The sequence below is a fragment of the Microcaecilia unicolor genome, chromosome 8 (genome assembly GCF_901765095.1).
Source record: "Microcaecilia unicolor chromosome 8, aMicUni1.1, whole genome shotgun sequence".
Lineage (NCBI taxonomy): Eukaryota > Metazoa > Chordata > Amphibia > Gymnophiona > Siphonopidae > Microcaecilia > Microcaecilia unicolor.
Window position 1 is genome coordinate 74,689,237 of NC_044038.1, and position 22,461 is coordinate 74,711,697.

At 44.6% G+C, this 22,461-nt stretch overlaps 1 protein-coding gene across 2 annotated transcripts in view; it reads left to right on the top strand.

Annotated features, from left to right (window-relative positions):
• Positions 1-22,461, top strand: part of PHLDB3 (pleckstrin homology like domain family B member 3) — a 134,011-nt gene that overhangs the window by 67,692 nt on the left and 43,858 nt on the right. For both annotated transcript variants that reach the window (XM_030211489.1, XM_030211490.1), the window contains exons 4-10: positions 6,395-6,532; positions 6,896-7,024; positions 9,656-9,811; positions 10,201-10,311; positions 13,941-14,027; positions 17,251-17,352; positions 18,269-18,368. In XM_030211489.1, coding sequence (XP_030067349.1) covers positions 6,395-6,532; positions 6,896-7,024; positions 9,656-9,811; positions 10,201-10,311; positions 13,941-14,027; positions 17,251-17,352; positions 18,269-18,368 — 823 coding nt within the window. The remainder of the gene's footprint in view (positions 1-6,394; positions 6,533-6,895; positions 7,025-9,655; positions 9,812-10,200; positions 10,312-13,940; positions 14,028-17,250; positions 17,353-18,268; positions 18,369-22,461) is intronic.

Here is a 22,461-nt window from a genome sequence, read left to right on the forward strand (position 1 = left end):
GGGATACAAGACTATGGGCAGAGTCCTGGGAAGCCAGGAGGGTGAGGTCATAGTGAGCAAGTGCTCCCTGTTCCTCCACGGTTCACACTTTCTTTGTAATTGGGACACATAGAGGGGCATAATTGAAAGGGGCGCCCAAGTTTTCGGCGAAGGGGCGGGGAAACCCATATTATCTAAACAATTTGGGCATCCATCATTCTTTTCAATAATATGGTCGGGGACGCCCAAATCGCGAAATTTAGGTCGACCTTAGAGATGGTCGTCCTTAGAGATGGTCATCCCCGATTTTCGGCGATGATGGAAACCGAGGACACTCATCTCAGAAATGACCAAATCCAAGCCATTTGGTCATGGGAGGAGCCAGCATTCATAGTGCACTGGTCCCCCTGACATGCCAAGACACCAACCGGGCACCCTAGGGGGCACTGCAGTGGCCTTCAGAAATTGCTCCCAGGTGCATAGCTCCCTTACCTTGTGTGCTGAGCCCCCCAACCTCCCCCCCAAAATCCACTCCCCACAACTGTACGCCACTACCATAGCCCTAAGGGGTGAAGGGGGGCACCTATATGTGGGTACAGTGGGTTTGTGGTGGGGTTTGAAGGGCTCACATTTACCACCACAAGTGTAATAGTTAGGGGGGGATGGGCCTGGGTCTGCCTGCCTGAAGTGCACTGCACCCACAAACACTGCTCCAGGGACCTGCATACTGCTGTCATGGAGCTATGACATTTGAGGCTGGCATAGAGGCTGACAAAAAATTATTTAAAAAGTTTATTTTTGAGGGTGGGAGAGGGTTAGTGACCACTTGGGGAGTAAGGGGAGGTCATCCTCGATTCCCTCCGGTGGCCATCTGGTCAGTTCGGGCACCTTTTTGAGTCTTGGTCGTGAAAAAAAATGGACCAAGTAAAGTCGGCCAAGTGCTTGTCAGGGACGCCCTTCTTTTTTCCATTATCAGTCGAGGATGCCCATGTGTTAGGCACCCCCCAGTCCCGCCTTCGCTATGCTTCCAACACGCCCCTGTGAAGTTTGGTCGTCCCCGTGACGGAAAGCAGTTGAGGACGCCCAAAATCAGCTTTCGATTATGCCGATTTGGGCGACCCTGGGAGAAGGATTCCCATCTCCCAATTTGTGTCAAAAGATGGGCGCCCTTCTCTTTCAAAAATAAGCCTGATAGTGGGGAAGAGGCTGGTCTGCCTTCACTGCTGATAATTGAACTGCAGGGAAGAAGAGAAGGCAGAGGGAGAGCAACCTTTGAAATCTGGTCATGTTAGGGGCAGCTTTTAGCCAGGGATGTGGCAGGGGCCACATTACCCACATGTACACCTGTCACTTCTGCTCCCTCAGTCCTTTCTCTGGCCTTGAGCCTTCATTGCTTTCTCTCATTTGAATCTGTTCTCTGGTTTATCCAGTTAAGTTTCATCTACTCAAAGGGCTGGGTGTGGTGAGTGACACAGAGATCATCTGCACTTGTGCAACTAGTATTTCCAGCGCTGAGCTTCAGAAAACATGTTGGAAACTGGATAGAAGTGTGAATTGCAATGGGAAAATGTTATGTGTTGGGGGCAGGGCTGTTCTGTCATTTAGAAGCCAGACTGACTAGGTCTATAAGGGAGCAGCCCAATGACAAAGAATCCTTCATAGTTGCCCACACGACATGCCTAGCTGTAAGAATGAGACTCATCTGAAGCTTTCCTCTTTGACTCTACTGCTCTGCTCCCAAATGCTTCAACAGCATTTTCTCTCTGCCTCCGACGATGGCCAGCGTTTCAAAAAACTGCGTCAGGGAATGGCAGGATCACATCAACTGCAGTCACCTTGAATCAAATAAGATAAAATGTAATATAAGTTGTGTAACATCTTGTATTATAGTAGATACCATCAGCCCTCAGCAACACATTCTCCGCTGCTCCACTGGAAATCTATTCTCCAAGATGGCTCCCGCTAAATTTAAATAGACACCATCACGGAGCTGGTCAATTCTGTCTCGAGGCGGAGCAGTATACATTTCATATCAAAAAAGTGGACCCATTCTGTTTTTCCATTCAACCCTGTGGGTTCCATTAGTTTCAGTCTGAATATCCACCGTTATTCCAAATGCAGGAGATGGTTTTTTCTATCACCACCCCGCTTATGTGGGGCTACCCAATCTATGATTGTACATTTCAGTGAAGAAAAGTCATGATTAAATTCTTGTGATTTTATAAAACTTAGTAGATATCTTTCAGCCATGAAGTGTTTGTGAGGATAGTTTGATGTTACAGAATTTATAAAATTACCCTCCACATACAAAAAAAACAGTTTGGACTACAACTCCCAGAATGCAGTGTCCATAGGGGCCACTTTCCAAAGGGCTTAAGTGCCTAAATTTAGGAGACTTTTTAGCTGAAGGCTTAATGGGCCCAATATTCAGCTGCCGGCAAGCAGCACATTTGCTGTTTGCCTCCGGGATTAAAGCTGGGCCATTTCTGGTGACCGGCATTGAATATCTGGGTTTATTTTGGCTGCTGAAAAGTTAACCAGCTATGTCAATATTCAGCACTAACCAGTTAACTTTTTAGCAGTCTAAGGTAGGCCTGCTATTTAAGCGGCCTAGGTTGACCACTCAACAGAGCTGGTTTGGTGCTGAATATCCTCGCCTAACTGGCTATGTCGCGCGATATAGTCAGTTATCAGCTAGCCACTAACAGGGATATTCAGCGGGAAATAACTGGTTATCTCCTGCTGAATATCTATCTGTAGTCAGGCGCTTAAATGCTTGTCATTGCCGTCGACTGGAGGGTGAGCCCTAGGTTACTGGAAAGGGTATCCAAAGTCGAAGTCCCTGAGGTTCCAAAGACAGGTCACCTGTGCGGGTACAGAGCAGGAGTGCCAGAAGCAGCCAACCCGAATGGGCCTTGGTGGAACTGCAACAGGAACCTGCTGAAGTACTGGAGCAGCTTATCCCCAAATGGGCTTCGCCTGGCTGAAACAGGAACAACTGAGGCAGGAGCAGCCTTATCCCAAGATGGGCTTCAGCTGAAATAGGAACCAACTGAAGCACAAGCAGCCTTATCCCAAGACGGGCTTCGGCTGAGACAGGAACCGACTGAAGCACAAGCAACGTTATCCCAAGGTGAGCTTCGGCTAAGACAGGAACAACTGAGGCAGGAGCTGCCTTATGCCAAGATGGGCTTCGGCTGAGACAGGAACCGACTGAAGCCTGAGACAGGAACCGAATGAAGCACAAGCAGCCTTATCCCAAGACAGGCTTTGGCTGAGACAGGAACAACTGAGGCAGGAGCTGCCTTATCCCAAGATGGACTTCAGCTGTGACAGAACCAACTGAAGCACAAGCAGCCTTATCCGAAGGCGGGCTGCGGCTGAGACAGGAACAACTGAGGCAGGAGCAACCTTATCTTATCTCAAGACTGGCTTCGGCTGAGACAGGAACAACTGAGGCAGGAGCAGCCTTATCCCAAGATGGGCTTTGGCTGAGACAGGAACAACTGAGGCACGTACCCGTTGAAGTCTAGGCACCACAGGGCCAGCAACATACTAGAGAGAGAGGAAGTTGCGAAGACTGGGGAATGCTGGACCGGGAGGTTTAAATCTCCCTCCCATGCCTGACGTCATCTGGTGGTGCCCTACCCATTATGCAGAAAATGCACCTGGAGCGCATGCCTAAGGCCCTTTCCTTGCTGGGGAAGCTTGGGGACGCACAGCCTCGCCACCACAAGAACTGCAACTGCCGGCGTCATGTTTGGGGCGGCGACCGTGACAATGCTATTTAACCAACCAGGAGCCATTTCTGACCGGCTAAATAGTTTTGAGTATTGAGAAGAAGGGCAGTTCTATAACTAAGCGTGTATAAATTTACAGATATGTGGCGCATTCGCACATAAGTGTGCTACGCGTTCTATAAGTGCTATAGTGTATAACTGGAAAGGAGTGTACTTATGGGTGGAGCATCTACTTATGCATACACTGTAGAGTTCTTTAAGTTACGCACAATTCCTGTTGCACCCTCTTACACCTCCTATAGACCTGGTGTAACTAGGCGCATCTGTATTTATACACGCAAATGTGGGCTTACACTAGTATTCTAAAACGGAATCCAGGCAACCAGATGCTGTTATAGAATAAGCCCCCCCCCCCCCCCCCCATTCCATCGGCATGCCTAAACGGAGGTGCCCACTTATAGAATTGCCACCTTTAGTGTTTTCTTCTGGAAAATTGACTCCATATTGCCCTGGAGCCTGACACATTAAACAGAGACAGCTGAGAACATTTTATTTTGTCATCTATAACAAACGTTCTGCAGGCTGTTTGGTGTTACAAGGCCTTTTGTATGTAGGATCACCAAATGACAGCAAGTTACGTAGTACAGGCTGCCTCAGTCCTTGTTTTGCTATAGTGCTGAGTTTGCTATGAGAAGTAAAACAGAGAAAAGAAAATAAGTTGATACCTTTTTTATTGGACTAAATACATTTTTTGATTAGCTTTCGAAGGTAACCCTTCTTCAAATCAGAAATTATTTCTGATCTGAAGAAGGGTTACCTTCGAAAGCTAATCAAAAAATGGATTAAGTTAGTCCAGGTATCATCTTATTTCTAAGGTTTGGCAGTTAAAATTCAATGCGAAGAAATGCAAAGTGATGCACCTAGGGAGTAGAAACCCACAAGAGACTTATGTGTTAGGCAGTGAGAGTCTGATATGTACTGAGGGGGAGAGGGATCTTGGGGTGATAGTATCTGAGGATCTGAAGGCGACGAAACAGTGTGACAAGGCGGTGGCCATAGCGAGAAGATTGCTAGGCTGTATAGAGAGAGGTGTGACCAGCAGAAGAAAGGAAGTGTTGATGCCCCTGTATAAGTCATTGGTGAGGCCCCACCTGGAGTATTGTGTTCAGTTTTGGAGGCCGTACCTTGCTAAGGATGTAAAAAAAATTGAAGCGGTGCAAAGAAAAGCTACGAGGATGGTATGGGATTTGCGTTCCAAGACATATGAGGAGAGACTTGCTGACCTGAACATGTATACCCTGGAGGAAAGGAGGAACAGGGGTGATATGATACAGACGTTCAAATATTTGAAAGGTATTAATCCACAAACAAATCTTTTCCGGAGATGGGAAGGTGGTAGAATGAGAAGACATGAAATGAGATTGAAGGGGGGCAGACTCAAAAAAGATGTCAGGAAGTATTTTTTCACAGAGAGAGTGGTGGATGCTTGGAATGCCCTCCCGCGGGAGGTGGTGGAGAGGAAAACGGTAACGGAATTCAAACATGCGTGGGATATACATAAAGGAATCCTGTGCAGAAGGAATGGATCCTCAGAAGCTTAGCCGAAATTGGGTGGCGGAGCCGGTGGGGGGAAGAGGGGTTGGTGGTTGGGAGGCGAAGATAGTGGTGGTCAGACTTATACGGTCTGTGCCAGATCCGGTGGTGGGAGGCGGGACTGGTGGTTGGGAGGCGGGGAATAGTGCTGGGCAGACTTATACGGTCTGTGCCAGAGCCGGTGGTGGGAGGAGGGGATAGTGTTGGGCAGACTTATACGGTCTGTGCCCTGAAAAAGACAGGTACAAATCAAGGTAAGGTATACACATGAGTTCATCTTGTTGGGCAGACTGGATGGACCGTGCAGGTCTTTTTCTGCCGTCATCTACTATGTTACTATGGGGCTCATTTTCAAAGCACTTAGCCTCCCAAAGTTCCATAGAAACCTATGGAACTTAGCCTCCCAAATTGCTTTGAAAATATGCCTCTATGTATGTTACTATGTTATTTCTGTTTTGTTTTATTTCTATTTATTACCTTTAAAAGTGGAGTAACATGGCTACCACATCACTCTAAGAGAAGCAGAAATTGGGTAAAACCAAGTCTGGATCATCCTGCCCTAGATGATCTGAAGACGTGTGTATAAACTAGTAGAGAACAGGAGTAGTCATCTGCTGTGCACTAGGGAAAGTGTTTTTGTGCAATATACTCCACCCAATACTAAATATCTGGATTACAGGTGGACCTGCCAGCCCAAAATGTTCATCCTTCATCAGTTATTTGCATACATTTCCCTAGGATTGCTTATTTTTAGCAGTGTTATTTGTGAGTTGGGTTGTGAATTGGTTCCAGATCAGGAAGGGCAGGCTGAACCAGTTCTTTTATCTCCTTTGCTTCTATGGACTTGGAGGATGGATTTGCTGTGAAAACATGCAAACTGAGGCCCGTTTGTGCAGGGATGTGAAACCAGAGCTGGTTCAGACTGCCTGTTTGACAGCTTGTAGGAAGGCTGGTTGGTCACCTTCCTACAAGCACTGGTGAGTCAGGCGGGTTGGTCCTCTGACTTCTAGAGATGATGGATCCTTGTCAGTCTATACTGCTGGTTGTTTACTACTGACTTGTGTACCTTTCTTGGCTCTCAGATGGAGATGGAAGGGGCCCTGCTTGAAGGAGAATTGAGAATGGAGGAGCAGGAACTGACAAGGGAAGAAGACGTGATCCAGATGCTCCAAAGCAGGCTTGAAGATACAGAGAAAAAGTACTTTGCTGAGAGGGAGAAGGTGAGGGATTCCTCTTTCTTAGTCACTGGGGTAGGGAGAGGGAAAACTGAACGGCTTGGGGAAGGTCACTCTTCTGATTAGTTTACCTGGCTGGCCATTTAATGGCCTGCTGGTCACCTTGTTTTAGTGTCCCCTTAAAGGGGAAACAAGCACCCTTAGCATTGGTTCCTTTGTTGGAAATCTCATCACAAATAGGGGGCATTCACCACTGTGAAGGACACTGATGCAGGTATTCAAAATACCATGGAGTTGAAGGAAGGAGCATTTGGGGTCTTCTTAATAAGTAGCGGGCTTTTTAGAATAGTCATATTGGTCCTGAAGATAGGTCCCAGGCCCTGTTTTGATCTTGTGTGTTTGCTGCAGGAAAGGGCAAATGTGGTGGAAGAGAGAAGAAAAGTGGATGAGTTAGAGCGAAGGTATGTGGAATACCAAAAACTGATGGACAAGCAGCCGGAGAGTCTTAGGGAGCTGCTGAAGAAGCAAATCCAAGAGGTAAGCCCAGCCTCTTCCATCAACTTCTGACATATTAATGATAGAAAAGAGGAGAGAACTGGCCTAGTGGTTAGGGTGGTGGACTTTGGTCCTGGGGAACTGAGGAACTGAGTTCGATTCCCACTTCAGGCACAGGCAGCTCCTTGTGACTCTGGGCAAGTCACTTAACCCTCCATTGCCCGCCGCATTGAGCCTGCCATGAGTGGGAAAGCGCGGGATACAAATGTAACAAAAAAATAAAAACAAAATGAAGGCAAGGGAGTCCATGGAAAACACATTCTTGGCATTTCCTTCCTGTACAAACCTTATCTTCATGTGTCCATGGAGTCATGTGATCATTGACCAAGCTCATTTCATGGAAACAACAGATGTGCATTGCAGAAACATTGTTCAAAGTGTGAGAATGCAAAAAAAGAGCCATAATTCCACTCATTCTATAACAGGGTGCTTTAGTTAGGTGCCACTTGTACATGTATGTTATAGAATACCAGCACATAACACATGTTATGATGTGCACTCATGCGCTTTAGTGCAAGACATGCAGTGATATTCTATAACATATGCACACAAGTCACTTAGTGCAGAAATGTGAGGGAGCATGCATGTGGGTGGAGCATGGGCGGGACTTGAGCATGTATCTCATGTGCACAACTTAAAGAATACTGTAAGTTACATGCATTAAATGCTACATTTAGGTGCTAACCAAAGCTGGTTCAAGGCATGGATCAGGTGAGCACTGGCTTAGGGTGCCAAGCCTGAAGGACATGAAAAGCTTGCCTCACCTGGTCCCTTGCACAGCTAGCTCCCTGCTCCCCTGGCATAGCTCATCTTTCCTGGTCCCTGGGTCTGGCAACCCCCCCCCCTCATCCCACTGTGCCCAGGTTGGGTGCCTTCTCTTTCCCTCTCTTTCACCCCCTTCCCCTGCAACCCGCAATCTGGCAGCTCCCCCCGCTTTACCTTTGAATGCGTTTTTCTCTTCCCATGCACTGGCAGTGGTAGCTTTTCACATAACACTGTCTGTTCCAGCCCTGGCCTCTTTTCTTTGCTACTGTGCCCCCTAGGCTGCCCCACTGCTCTGCTGGGATGTCTGTGTCTAGTCTACTAAGAATGATAACCCCCAGACATCCCAATCGCTGGTTTTTGGGTGTTTTTCTCTTGGACATTTTATTTTCCAAAATGGTCTCAAAAGAAAAATCCACTGAGCAAAAAACATCAAGGAAAAAGGCGATTTTTGAAACCAAAAAGATAGACATTTTTCAGGTTTGAAAATGGCTATGTTCACCCACTCGATTTTTGGATGTTTCTAACAAAATGTCCAAAATTGGACTTAAGACGTTTTATCTAAATGCCCTGCCACATCTGATAATTTTATATTTTGCACAGTACAGGGGGAGTTGCCATCTCCTATTTCTCTAGTGTTGTGCTGCATGCAAAGTGTGGCTTCAGGGAGGTTCTGTTTCATTTTGTATTTCTAGTTATAATTTATGGTAACTTATTCTGTACTCTCTGAAGGTCTACTTTGTTCGAAACATTTGACTGAGATCGGGTATTCTGCTAGCATGGAAATTCTATGTATGGCTGTTTAGTAATCTGACTTGTTTAGGTTTCTCAGTAGGTATATTGATTTACCAGACTCTCAATATTTCTTTGAAATGGTGCCACTGACCCCTAGTGACAGTCTTGCAGTATTACTGCTAGGGGGTTCAAGGTGCCATATAAAGGCTTTTTTCTTTTATAAGGCAGCTTGAACTCCATAGCAGCACCATTTTGAAGAAGGCAGCCCACTAGGGCAAGAGCAAGGGGAGATCAGTCCTGCCCCTGTCTCCCTCAGGACACCTGAAATGAGTCGGGGTTATGCAGGTGAGCTGGTGTGGGGGAGTGCCGAGACAGGGGCAGGGGGTACATACTAATGGGGGTGGGGGGGCCACCAAAGTAAAAATTGGTTCAAGGGAACACAATCCCTCGATCCGTCCCTGGGGCTAACCTGTACGCCTGACATATAGGCATGTTCCTGCTGACTTACACTAGATGTCTATAAATCATTACATGTGTGTTTTTATAAAATAGCGCTCAGGGTACATAAATCTGGCACCTAATTTCTAGCACTCAGTTATAGATTTGCCCCCAATATCCCTTTGTCTTCTTGGGTGAGATTGAGCATATTATGCAGACCATACTATAAGTACGTTGAAAGTGTATTTTCAAGAACCATTTGTTTGTAAAAATCCACCCCATTGGTCACCTTCCTTGTGCCCTTCTTCATTCTCTGTCATGGGCTTCGTGTTGTACATTATCAGGTGTGGAAGGGGCCCCATGGCACTGTACCCTCTAAGCTGTGCAGGAGCCAGTGGGGGGTGATGTTTCACTGTCACATTTTCAATAGTGAGGGAGAGGAAAGCTCTGCAGGACTGTAGGGAACCTGTTTATCAATATTGAAGCACCAATCCTTACTTGGAGCAATGCAGTTGGAGGACTCCTGCTCAGCTTAGAGGGAACAGTGTCCCATGGGCACTTCTATCTATGGACACAGAACAGGAGGGACACCTTTGCTAATTCAGGCCCCACATTCTTCATGCTGTTAAGTCGTCATCAGATTTTGACCTTCCTCCTTGATGTCCTTCTCTGACCTAGATGTCGGAGTTGCTAGAAGTGGCCACGAAGGCGTTTGAAGACCTGGAGTTTCAGCAGCTGGAGGAGGAGAGTAGCCTGGAAGAGGAGAGAGAGACATCCTACCGGCAGATCACACAGGAGATTTCTGAATATCAAAATAACCTCAACAAGAGGAAGGTAAGGACTGCATTGAGAGAGATGTCTTGTTGTGGAACAAGAGCTTAGGTGTGTCACAGTCCCCAAGGTCTTCTTTGGTCTTGGGTGTTAGAGCTGGTTTCAGCACAACAGGGGAAGAATGAATTTGGTGTGCGATTTTCTTCTCTATCACTTCCATCTCACATTTTATAGTCTCTTGCTCCTTTGGTTTTATAGAATTCTTTATTTGCTTCTCTTTCTCCTCCTCTTTCTTTCTTCTCTGTTCTTGAATTTGTTCTCTCTTTCCCCATATTTTTTTTTCTGTCTCCTTTGTTTCTCTTGGGGCTCTTTAGTAAATGAAATTCTCAATTCACATCTAAATAATGCTCCTTCCTTCAACCCCTCATCCTGCCTTCTCCTATTTATGACAGCTGAAAGTGCTGAGGCTGGAGGAACAGGTGAAGAAGATCAGGGAGCAGATGGGAATCGAATGCCAGGCACTGTCGGAGGAGAAAAGCCAAACCATGAAGTCTCTTCTCCTGGTGAGATAAACCCTCCCTCATAGTCCCTCCTCATCCATTTTTGCTTTCTGGTCACAGATGCTCCCGATAAGAGACCTCTTAACTTTAAGCTCCTTTATTTTGATTACAGATTAATTTCATATTTCTGTTCTGTGTTTTCCAAGATAGTTCAGAGCAGATTACAGTAAATGTAAAAACATAAACTCAGCATGTAGAAGACAGCCCTATAAATGGGCTCCTGTATTTAGGAGCAGTTCTTTATACCAGGTGTTCACATTTACACATGAATTACATACATAATGGTTAGAATAATGACGTGCATGTGTATGCTCTCTTAGGCTTCCATGCTGTAAGGTCTACAGTCTGTCTGTCTATCTATCTATCTATCTATCTATCTATCTATCTATCTATCTATCTATCTATCTATCTATCTAGTTCTCAAACCTGATTGGCTGGGGACCAGTGGAGTTTTCCGCCTCAATTTCCCACCAAAATCGCCTTCCTTCCTGAGGAAACCATCCATCTCAAACCCCAGCCAATCAGGTTTGAGAACCCACTATATTTAAAGACAAACTGCAGACCTCACAGCATACCCCGAAGAAAGCCATAGCACGATGACTGAAACATCGGTTTAATTTACTCAAGATGCAACAAAACCTGGAAAATTGCAACAATCATATACATGTGTGTGTGAACACATATGCACATAAATGCTATATTTTGCCTAAGCGCTATTCTTTAAATACCCACTTAATTACAGAAGACTTGTTTGCAAACAAGTGTGTGTGTAAGGGTGCAACATGGGTGGGACATGGGCAGGGCTGGAGGAACAGGAGAAGTAGAGTTGTAGACGGTCTTCCAACACAGATGCGAAAACGTGTGTTCAAATGTTTATTGAAGTAACAGCTGAGCCAAACAGCTAGGACCTGACACAGGACCGTGTTTTGGCTTGATCGCCTGCCTCAGGGGTCTGACAAATCCACATAGATGTCAATGCAAGGTTGGTTACTTGTATATCGAGTGCCAAAGTGTACTGTTACAGTGCAGTATTTCTCGTTTTAATGCACAGGACAAACTTTCTGAGGTGCTCCCATTTAAGCACATAACTTACAGAATACTGTAAGTTATGTGCATCCCTGCCGCACTTAGATGCTTGCACTTATACCAGGTCTATGGCTGCACAGGTCCGGGCATCTAGATGTTAGGCATGGGATACTTGGACTTCTGCAACACTCTTCAAATTGACTGATTGATCTTTAAATTGAATAAATTTTGATAGTGTTTCATTTATTTGGCTAAATTTCACTGGCTTCCAGTTAATGCACCTATCCCTGCTTGTTTTATACCAAATTCTTTGGTGGTACTGCTTCAGAATTGTTGATAAACATAGTTCTTATTCCTTTAAATAGATACCCATCCCAATTATGGAATAAATTGATTCTTCGTCCCCCTTCTTTTAGGAACATTGTTTTCTTAGTGTGCCAGGGACTTTATTTTCTTTCAGAGGTGTATCTCTTTGGAACGCTCTTCCTCTTTCCTTAAGATTAGAGTGAAACTATTTTGCATTTTGAAAGAAAGTTAAAACTTTGCTATTTGAAGAAATATAATCGTGTGATTTCAGCCCTTGTTATATTTTGTATTTTGAGACTTTTGAATTTTAATTTGAACAGATTTCTGCATTTTAGCTTTGTTTTGATAGTACGCTGCGTTGAACCCATTGTGGTGGAAACTACAATTTATAAGAATATTATTGATATTGATACAGTGGATCTTCAGGGCATCTAAATGGAGGTTCTCAGTTATAGAATTATACATATAATTCATAAACAAGTACATAAACTACAATTGTGCCCCCTCTACCATCCTATAAACCTCCTATTACAGTAGCCAAGGTTACAAAGCACAATTAATTTTTATCACTCCATCAATTACTTATGAAATAATTTCATTGGAAATACCCAGGAATCTGTCAGTGTATACTGAGTAACCTAAATTCAGCAGGTTATGAGCGTGATAACAAGATCGAGCAGGACTGGAACTGTCAGGAAGAGTATAAAGGCGGTGGTCCCTAAACCTGGTACTGAAGGCACCCCAGCCAGTCAGGCTTTCAGGATATCCACAATGTATATTCATGAGAGAGATTTTCAAGCAGTGGAGGCAGTGCATGCAAATCTCTCTTATTCATTGTGGATATCCTGAAAACCTGACTAGCTGAGGTGGCTTCCAGGAGCAGGTTTGAGAACCAGTGGGCTAAGGGCATCTCATTTATGGCCATTAATGGGGACTCTAGCTGAGGCAAGATGAGCTTCTACTGTTTTGACAATAAGTAGTGCAATCTTTGTTGGCTGATCAGTAGAACCACTGTCCTTGGGTTCTAACCCCAACTGAGGCCCCAGGCAAGGCTGACCCATCCAGTAGGGGGAATATGCGTCCACCTAGGGCGGTACCGTTTAGTGGGCAGTACCAGCGTGGACATGACAGTAAGCATCTATAAAAGATCTTCATTAGTAGCATAGGGCCTTGAGCAAGCTCAGGTGTTCAAGGCCCCAAGTCAGGCCACATAATGAATCTTGATTTGATTTGATTTATTCATTTAATATACCACTAAATACAACATGGTTTCAAAGTGATTCACAACAAAACTTACAAATTTACAATAACAACAACAACAACAACAACAACAACAACAACAACTAAAAAACAGCATAATTATAAAACCATTTGTAAAAGCATCAGGCCAACATACTAAAACCTTAAAATCAAGAGACTGCAGCAAATAATGCAAAAGATTAATATATCAGCTAAACTACTGAAACTGTTTTCAAAAGCCAGCTTTTCAGAGCTTTACGAAAGCCCATGTAAGTCTTAATACCACTGAGTTCAGCAGGCAGGGAATTCCATAAAAAAGGACCAAGTAACGGAAATCTCTATTCCTTGTGGAAGCTAGCTTAATATAGTTATAAATGCTGACTGGAGGGAAGCAGGGAGGGAAACATGTAAGGGAGAGAAGCTGGAGACCATAGGGTTAGGGAGGAGAGAGGAGATAGATGCCAGAGGCCAAGTGGAGAAAGAAAGTAGGGAAAGAAGGAGATGTTGGACACCATGTGGAGGGAAGGAGAGAGATGCTGGAGACCACGTGGGTGGTGGGGGTAGGGATGTAGGAAGGAGAGAAATGCTGGATATCTGGGGGGAGAGATGGAGGGAGGGATGCTGGTCTGTGGGAATGGTAGGGAAAGGGGAATTAGAGCCACTCCTTGGATGGGGAATGGGGTGGGCGGGTACAGGTCTGAAGGTCTGCCTAGGGCGGGGGTCCTCAACTCCAGTCCTTGGGGCTCACAACCAAGTCTGTTTTTTCAGGATTCCTACAATGAGTATGTATGAGATCTGTTTGCATGCAATGGAAGCAGTGAATGCAGAAAGATCTCATACATATTCATTATGGAAATCTTGAAAACCAGGCTGGGTTGTGGACCTAGAGGACTGGATTTGAGGACCCCTGGCCTAGGATGTCAAATATCCTTGCCCCAGGTCCTCATGAAAAAAGGACCAGATCATATGCCTAGACATATACCCAAGGAGCTTTCAAATTCTTTGGTATCTTGTGCACTCTTTATTTTTCATTAATTTTTCTTTCTTCATCCCTTTTTAAGGAGAAGAATCGACTGCTGGAGCTGAGTGATAGATGTGAGAAGGAGAATAGAGGGAGTTTTCCAGGTGGTCAACAGGTGCTGACAAAGGTAACTTTGATCCTTTGTGCTTAGGTACCAGAGGGTTCTTTATCACTTATGACAGGATGAGTCAGTCCTGATTTTCCCCCGGTTGGCTTCATAGGGATGAAGCTCTTTCTGTCAAATTTGAAGTATATCTCCTTGCATGCCATAAACAAGCTCAGTCACTGACAACTCACTGAGGGGCCCTTTTACTTAGGTGTGCTAAGATATAACCTAGGTTGAGCACCCCAAAAAAGACTTACTTCAGGACATGCTAAAGCATCCTGTGGTACCTAATCATGTGCTATTTATTTTTTGAATTATTTTTTGGGAGGGGGCATCGCATGGGCATGGAATAGGCATGGAAACGCTAACCAGCCAGCGCGCTCATATTAGCGTGCACGAACTGGTTAACCTAGGGTTTATGCGGGAGGTGGTAAGTGCTCATGCATTAATATTTTTGCTGGTCCTGTGTGCTAATGAAAAAAATTAGAGCAGGACTGGCAAAAGTAAAAAAAGAAAAAGGCCTATTTATAGCTGCAGTAAAAATGGGAAAATCCCATGTTAGAATGTGCTAAATCCATTTTATACACAACTTAGTAAAAAGGGCCCCTGAGTCTGTGGGTTCCTGTACCACTTGTGTATTGAGGAATAGTGAGGAGGATTGTGCATGGCAGAGAGAGTGAACTGGTAAAACCAGTGTTTAATCCAGAATTACTGATGTATGGCCCGGATCCTTTAAAAGCTAGGTATATGCAAATTCCAGAAGGAAATTCAGCATTGCATACAGAGCTCTGGGATAGTGTGGTGTACTTTATATTCAAAACCAAATGCTTTCATGCTAGAGTTTATATATTAAAAGTATGCAAAACTTGGGTGCTTGGATTTCAGTGTATGTGACAGTCCCTGCGGACAGAGCTGGCGGTAAAAAGGGTCCTGCGCTAGCGCCGGTGGCTGTTCTTTGCTGCGCACTGAGGCCCTTTTTACTGCAAGCGGGTAAAAAGGCGGAAAAAAAGAAATGGAAAATTGAAATTACCGTATGGCCATTTGGTGGGGAGCCCTTACCGCCAACCCATTGAGGTGGTGGTAAGGGCTCCCACACTAACTCGGCGGTAACTGGGCAGCATGCGGCACTGCCCGATTACCGCCGGGTAACCCCCTGCGGAATATTTTTCAAATATTTCTGGTAGTGCTGGAAATGCCACATTCTGGGGGTGGAACCAGTAGTTCCGGATTGGCATGTGGTAAGTCCATGTTGGGCTTACCGCCGCTTAGTAAAAGGGGCCCCTAAATATGATATGCTGAGCTCATACATGCTCATAGGTTGTATTAAGTGAGCGTGGACCTGGCTATACTGTGAGTTCCACTGTGCGAGCCATCCGCAAGGGCTGGTCAGCAAGGCAGAAAATGTCTCTGTATTTATTTATTTCTTTACAGACATTTAGGGCTCCTTTCACTAAGCTGTGGTAGCACTGGTGTGTGCAGGTTAGCATCAGTGCTTTTGACGTGCGAAGAAAAGAATGGCTGTGCGGTAATGAAACACTTACCACGTGGCCATTTCAGGGGAAGCCCTTACCACCACCCACTGAGATGGTGGTAAGGGCTCCCGAGCTAACCCGGACTGCCCGATTAGCGCCGGTTAAGTTCCTGCGCTACACAAGTAGGTATGGTAAATATTTTTTATTGATGACAAGTAGAAGATGTTACAGTACAAGAACACGGAACATAGAACACTCCATAGCGTTGCTAACACATTTATGAAAACAAGATATCATCAGAATTTTAACAGAGTAGCCTGGCTACTCAGGTCCAAAGTTAAGAACTCTCAGTTCCATTCACAAGAATATAACCAGTGCAATTGATATCATTCCCCCCCCCCCCCCCCTCACCCTCCAACTCAAAAGTAGGTTATCCATTCAAAAGAATATAACCAGTGCAATTGATATCATTCCCCCCCCCCTCAACCCCTCCAACTCAAAAGTAGGTTATAAAATAGGATGCCTCCCGCGGTCGGCGGCAAAGCTGGAAATTCAGTGGCTATCTTGCACTGAATATTAGCGCTTAGCCAGCTTAAGGCTATTTAACTAGCCAGTAGACGTACTTGGCTGGTTAAATAACTCTGAATATCGGATAGTTGGAGTTTAATTATTTTTGAATTTATTTGTTACAAAGGTTTATATACCGCCAATCACACGAAGGTGCTGCTTGAGTGGTTTACAATTTAAACTGCAAAAACAGAAAGAGAAACACTAAGGGGCTCTTTTATTAAGCCGCGTAGTCGCTTACATGTGCCCAACGTGTGTCCATTTGGAGTTACCGCCCGGCTACCGTGAGGCCTGGGCAGTAATTTCATTTTTTACGCGTGTCTGCTACATGTGCAGGAAAATAATTTTTATTTTCCTGTGTGTGGCGGAAACCGGGCAGTAATTGTCATTCTACGCACGTAGACAATTACCGCATGGTTACCGCGTGAGACCTTACTGCTAAGTCAATGGCTGGCGGTAAGGTCTCAGACCCAAAATGGACACGTGCCAATTTTTATTTTGCCGCATGTCCATTTTCGGCAAAAATGAAAAAAAAAAAGGCAGCGCATGTTTTGGGCACACCTTAGTAAAAGGGCCCCTAAGTAACCCTTAGAAGTGATTTTTGCACTTTGGAAAGCTGTACACACAAATTCCCACTGGGAACTCAACATCCCCTCCCTATGTCCCATAGCCAACTTTTCCAGGTTTTTAGGCTTGTAGCATCTGCGTCGTGCAGTTTGTCCCCTAGTATTGTGGATTTCCAGTTCAGTTGGGATCTCAAGGTTTCTGTTTCTTGGCCATTCATAGTATTCTGTAATTGCTGAGGGTTTGTCTGTGATTTGTATATATGTTTCTCTTTCTATTTGGTGTCTAGTTCCTGTGTTTGATTGTAAAAAAAAGAAAAAGTTATGCTGGTAAATGTGTGAAAATACGGGTCTTCAAAGAACCTAGAAAACAAGAAAGAGAACGGTGGAAAAAGTATAACTTTTGAGTCTCAAGTATGTAAAGTAAGCAGACAAAATTAGGCAAAAATAAAAAATATTTGTCTTGAAAAATGTGGAAACCCAGGTGGAGAGGCTTGAAAAATATTATAAAGGAGGGGATCCCTGCCTCTCACCCTCTAGTTGCTGAGTAGTCACTGTCTGAGCCTCTCACTGAATGTTTCTGTGAATTTATTTCTGTCTCTCCCCTCTGTTCCTTTACACTCTCACCATTTCCTCCTGCAGCTCGCGGTATCCCAGAAGTACCTTCCGTTTGATAATTCTGCGGGCTCTACCCATTCCTGTGTGCTGTCCGTCAGTAACGTGTCTGTGCTGAGCTCACTGAAGGTAGGGGGCTGCTGTCCTCTGCTCCGCTCTGGTTTCCTCCTCTGTGGTTAATATGTTTCTCTGTGTTTGTCTGTCTATGTATATATAGATAGATAAAGATATATACATATATTTACATATGTGCAGCATATGTAGAGGAAGAGATGGGAAGTCCAGAATTGTCCTGGCCTGTCTTAGGTGGCTTGAGTGTGGTAAAAGATCATTCATTTCCTAAGTTTGACATCTACTTAATGCCAGGGGCATAGCCAGACCTCGCGGTGGGGAGGGGTCCAGAGCCCGTGGTGGGCACATTTTGGTCTGTCACCCCCCCCCCCACCGCCCTGCCGCTTCCCTTGCACTGCTGCAGCAGATACCTTGGCTGGCGGGAGTCCCTAACCCCCGCCAGCTGAAGCGTTGTCCAATGCCGGTCTCTGGCGCCACCATGTTCATTGCCTGCCCTGCTCTGTCTTCATCTCACATCCTGCACATTCCTTTTAGTGAAATTGAGCATGCTCAGTTTCACTAAAAGGAGCATGCTGGATGTGAGGGGAAGACAGAGCAGGGCAGGCAACGAGGCGGCGCTGAAGAGCGGCACTGGACAACACTTCAGCTGGTGGGAGTTAGGAACCCCCACCAGAAAAACCAGGGGCCCACAGGAAATTTGGGGGGGCAGGCCCCCGTGGCCCCACGTAGCTACACCACTGCAGAGACTTCCCTTCACCCTCTCTCTAGCATGCACGCAAAAATGACACTATGTCAGTGTGAGTGCTAGCAGCCATAGCTCAAATCCAGCAAGCTTATGCCACTAATGACCACACACTGGTCACCCTCAAACCTTATCCTTCTGCTAAGCCAGTGAGGGTGGCGGAGGGAATATTTAGTTTCATGATTCTCTCCTTGACCTTTCACCTTTTTGTGTGTGTGGTTTTCTTTCCAGAGTTCCCCAGGGCTGCAGAGGACCAATAGCCTGCCACGGAGGCGAGGAGAGACGACCTGTGGAAGAGACTCTGATCGCCCGGTGTCCTTGCATGGAAATGGTGTGTATTAGCGTCTTTGCTGCTCAGCACTGCTGTTCGCTACAGTGACACCACAAAAGGTTGCTCTTCACTTAGAAATGTGACTTCATCAGCCAGTTTTGTTGCAGCATCATAATTGCACCAGCCGATGATCTGCCTTCTTTGCGCTCTGCCCTGGTGTACATATGATGCTGGCTGTCCAATCTCACAGTGGTTTAATTTGTAACAAAAAACTGCTTTGCTCAACCAGTCTATTTGGTTGCCCCTGCCTACATTGTTCTGCGCCTTCTTGCGGACTTATGGTGGATGTTGAGTGGACTTTGAGCAATCTGGTTTTGTGTTGCCGATCCTAGGTTGTATCTGGTATTTTCATATCTTACACTGTTTGCACTTTTGTCAGTATTACCAGCACTCGGTGAGGAGGGTGTCTGTTCTGTTAAGTATAATATTCTGTAATCTTGGGCAGCTGCCGCTGGGGTTGTCTTTCTCCTCCTCTCCTTTTACCTAGAGGGTCTTCTTGTTTATTTCCTGTTTTTAAGTACAAGAATCAGTATTTCCTCTGAGCTGCACTCTTGTATTTTAATAAGTGCTAGATTTGTTAGAAATAAAGTGGAATTAATTTAATTCAGGATTGTATGATGCTATGCCAGACTTGTTCTGTGTCAGTCATGGTTTACCAATTCTGATATCATATTAGCCAAACAATTATGCTCTTGCTCTTATGTTTTTATTGCCAAGCTTTGGGGCAATTGATGTGAAGGTGGATTATTGAAAATTTCTAAGGATCATTTATTATTGAAAAAATATTTTATTGTGATTGACCCCTCCCTTTATGATATTTTATTTGTCACCACTTCAGATCGGCAGCTTTGCCTTGTTTACTGTTCACCTGGCCTGCTGAGCCGTGATTTTTTTTCACTATTGATAGAAGCTATTCTTGCATGCAGAGGAAGTCGATTGTTTTAGGAAATTTCAGTTACCCTCTTCGATGATGCTCCTTGTCAGCTGTGAAGATTTTTTGCATGTCATGTGTCTGCTTGGATGTAGACTCTACACATTGTTCCAGCCTCATGTTAGTTTTGATTTTTCATAGTGGTTTCTTAATTGTGGGCTGAAGTTCCATGGTCAGATCATTCTTGAATTGCTTTTTCTCAGAGGTTACCTATTGCTGAAATGTCAAGGATTAGTAATGAGCTCCACTTGGTGCACAGTAATTATTCATTAAAGGGGCAGTTTTCAACATAAGAATAGCCATACTGGGTCAGACCAATGGTCTATCTAGCCCGGTATCCTACTTCCAACAGTGGCCAACCCAGGTCACACGTACTTGGCGGAATCCCAAAGAGTAGCAGGATACCAGAAACCCAAAGAGTAGCCAAGCAACACATGCGTCTTATTATGCAAGTTGCATGGCGCACTTAGGCATGCCAGTTTATGCCAAACATTGACCTGGCCTAATTGGGCATGTTACATTTCATCAGGCCAAAGGGGCTTTACCCTAGTATTGTGTACAACTTAGTCATAACCTAAGTTATAGAATTTGTGCTAAGTGCGTCCCATTGTGGCATGTATATCAAGGCACTGAATTCTAGAATTGCCCCCATTATGTTTGAAAAGTATTGAACCTTGGATTTTGCTAATAAACTCTGCCTGAGCATGCAGATGTGTGAGATTATGGTTGTATAAGACTCTCCCATTGATCAGCTCCCTTCTCATTTTTCTGTTGATGGCTGGATTATTCCCATTTGTACCTCTGTTGGGAATTATTGTTGATTCTGGTCTGCCAATGAAGAAGCATTTTAAGAAAAGATAGTTTCTTTCAAGTTACGAACGTTAAGAGGTTGGAAATCTTTTTTTATCCTTTGTGGTAATGTGAACAATGGCAGGCCATGGAGCCAGAATAAATCGGAGCCACACAGCGGGTTTAAGGTGGACAAAATAATAATTTATTGAAGGTGTCAAGTAGGGGTCCTGTTCAATTCACAGGTGGAAAAGAAAAGTGAACACAAAAACTAGCCTTTTTATACAAGTGTGTCCTTCTGTGGCCTGCTCCTGCAGGGCCATAGCATACAACGTGCTCTGGTTTGGCTCCCCAGAGTTACCAATATAATCATTTGCAGTTCAGTGAGGCCAGCCTCCTACCGGTTGAGTCAAAGTTACCAAATTGCAATGTTTCAAGTCAAACTTGGCCTACCTGACCCTAGTGGTTGCAGGACATACATAGGTGGTGGAGGCATATGCAATGCTTATACTTCCTGGACCATGCCCTCCTGGCTCCACCTGTCCCATGTCACTTCCCCCTTGGGCAGGGCTACTATGGGTTTTAGGTTGCTCTAACAGTGTGAGGGAGTATCCTTAAGGGGAAGAGGCAGTGTCCTATAGACTGACTCACACCCCTGAAACCTTGTGTACTGTTTTTCAGTTATTGTTTTTATATTATTTAGGAGGCCCTTACTAAACCATGTTAAACGCTAACACACACTTAATGTGGGAATAATGACCTAACGCAGGATGTGTTAAAGCATTTTAGCTGTTTGCGCACAGTTACCATTTGGTATTTATTTATTTTGGTGAGGGAAAATGGGCATGGCTAACATGCTGACATTTAACACACACTAACTGAATAACCCTGACAACGCAGGAGGCATTAATTTTTTTCACTGGCCACATACTAATGCTAACGTTAGTACACAGCCTGAAAATAAATAATTGAAAAAGGCCGAATTTATGGGCGTGCTAGAAATGGGCTTCGTGCGTAGGAAAGTCATAAATTTGGACATGCTAAGACCATTTAGCACAGCTTAGTAAAAGGACCCCTTAGCTCATTGTAATTGTTTATTGTTGGGTATTCCAGAGTCAGCATTATGACCAGCAGCCACACAAATATTGATGGGGGCTATTCAGTTTGACCATGCAACTCCATTTGTTCATTTCTTGCACCGGTTATCAATTGTCTGGTGCATCAAATTAAGATTTTTACAGTGGTGCATAAGGCTTTGCACAGTGAAGCCCCTGTTTATCGTCACATTGTTGAGACTTTATTGCCTTCTAGGGATGCTGAGATCCGAGAATCAATGTGTACTAGATGTGCTGAGTCTCATGTTGTTTCGGTGGCAGCCACAATTTTATGGAACACACTTCCTGTTGAATTATAACTGTTGACTAATGTGATATCGTTTTGAAAGCAGCTTAAAGTATTTTTATTTCAGGTGGTGTTTTTCACAGTATTATAATTTTTGAACTTGTGATTTTATTTGTTGCTATATGAATTGTGTTTTAATGTTTTTGATGGTTTTTATTCTTAAGTCATGCCTTATTCTTTATTGTAATTATTTTACTCTTTTATATTAATTTTTATTGTTATTTGATTAGGTATGTTAGTTGTTACCTGCCTTGATTTTTAGAAATCTCTTAAATAACTTGGGCTCAGTATTCGGGCCCTGCGGTGGCGTCGGCGCGTGGGTTTGTTACGTGTCAAGGCCCCCTTTTACTACCGTCTGGTAAAAGGTTTACAAAAAAGGAAATGGCTGTGCAGTAAGTTAAACACTCGCCACATGGTCATTTCCTGCGGGGACCCTTACTGCCTCCTATTTAGGAGGTGGTAAGGACTCCCGCACTAACCTGACTGTAAATGGGCAGCACACAGGGCTGCCCGATCACCACCGGGTAAACCCCTTCGCTAAAAAGAAAAGTAGTTTTTGGGAACTGGAAATGGTACGTGGCACATGCCGGCACTACTGTCGGGCTCCTGTGGTAGCCCAGCAGTAGGGCTGATTTCGCTGCATAGTAAAAGGGCCCCTTTGAGACATACTCATAAATTGGCTTCTTTGAACATTTACTAGGGCTGAGTGCATAACTTTATACTAAAAAGTTTACTAAACTCCTCGATTTAGGAGCATAAAAAGTGGGTGAGCACAGAGGTGGATTTAGGGTGGGGAAAAGAAGTTAGGAGCTGATTTTCAGTACTAGGCTTATAAATTAGGCTCATAAATCTAGGGAAATGAATGGCAGGCCTAAATTTATGAGCGTAATGTTTAAGCTCCTAAATTAAGATGAATTTTTCAGCTGAAAAGTTACGCTCCTAAATTTGGCTGAAATCAGGGCACTAATTTAG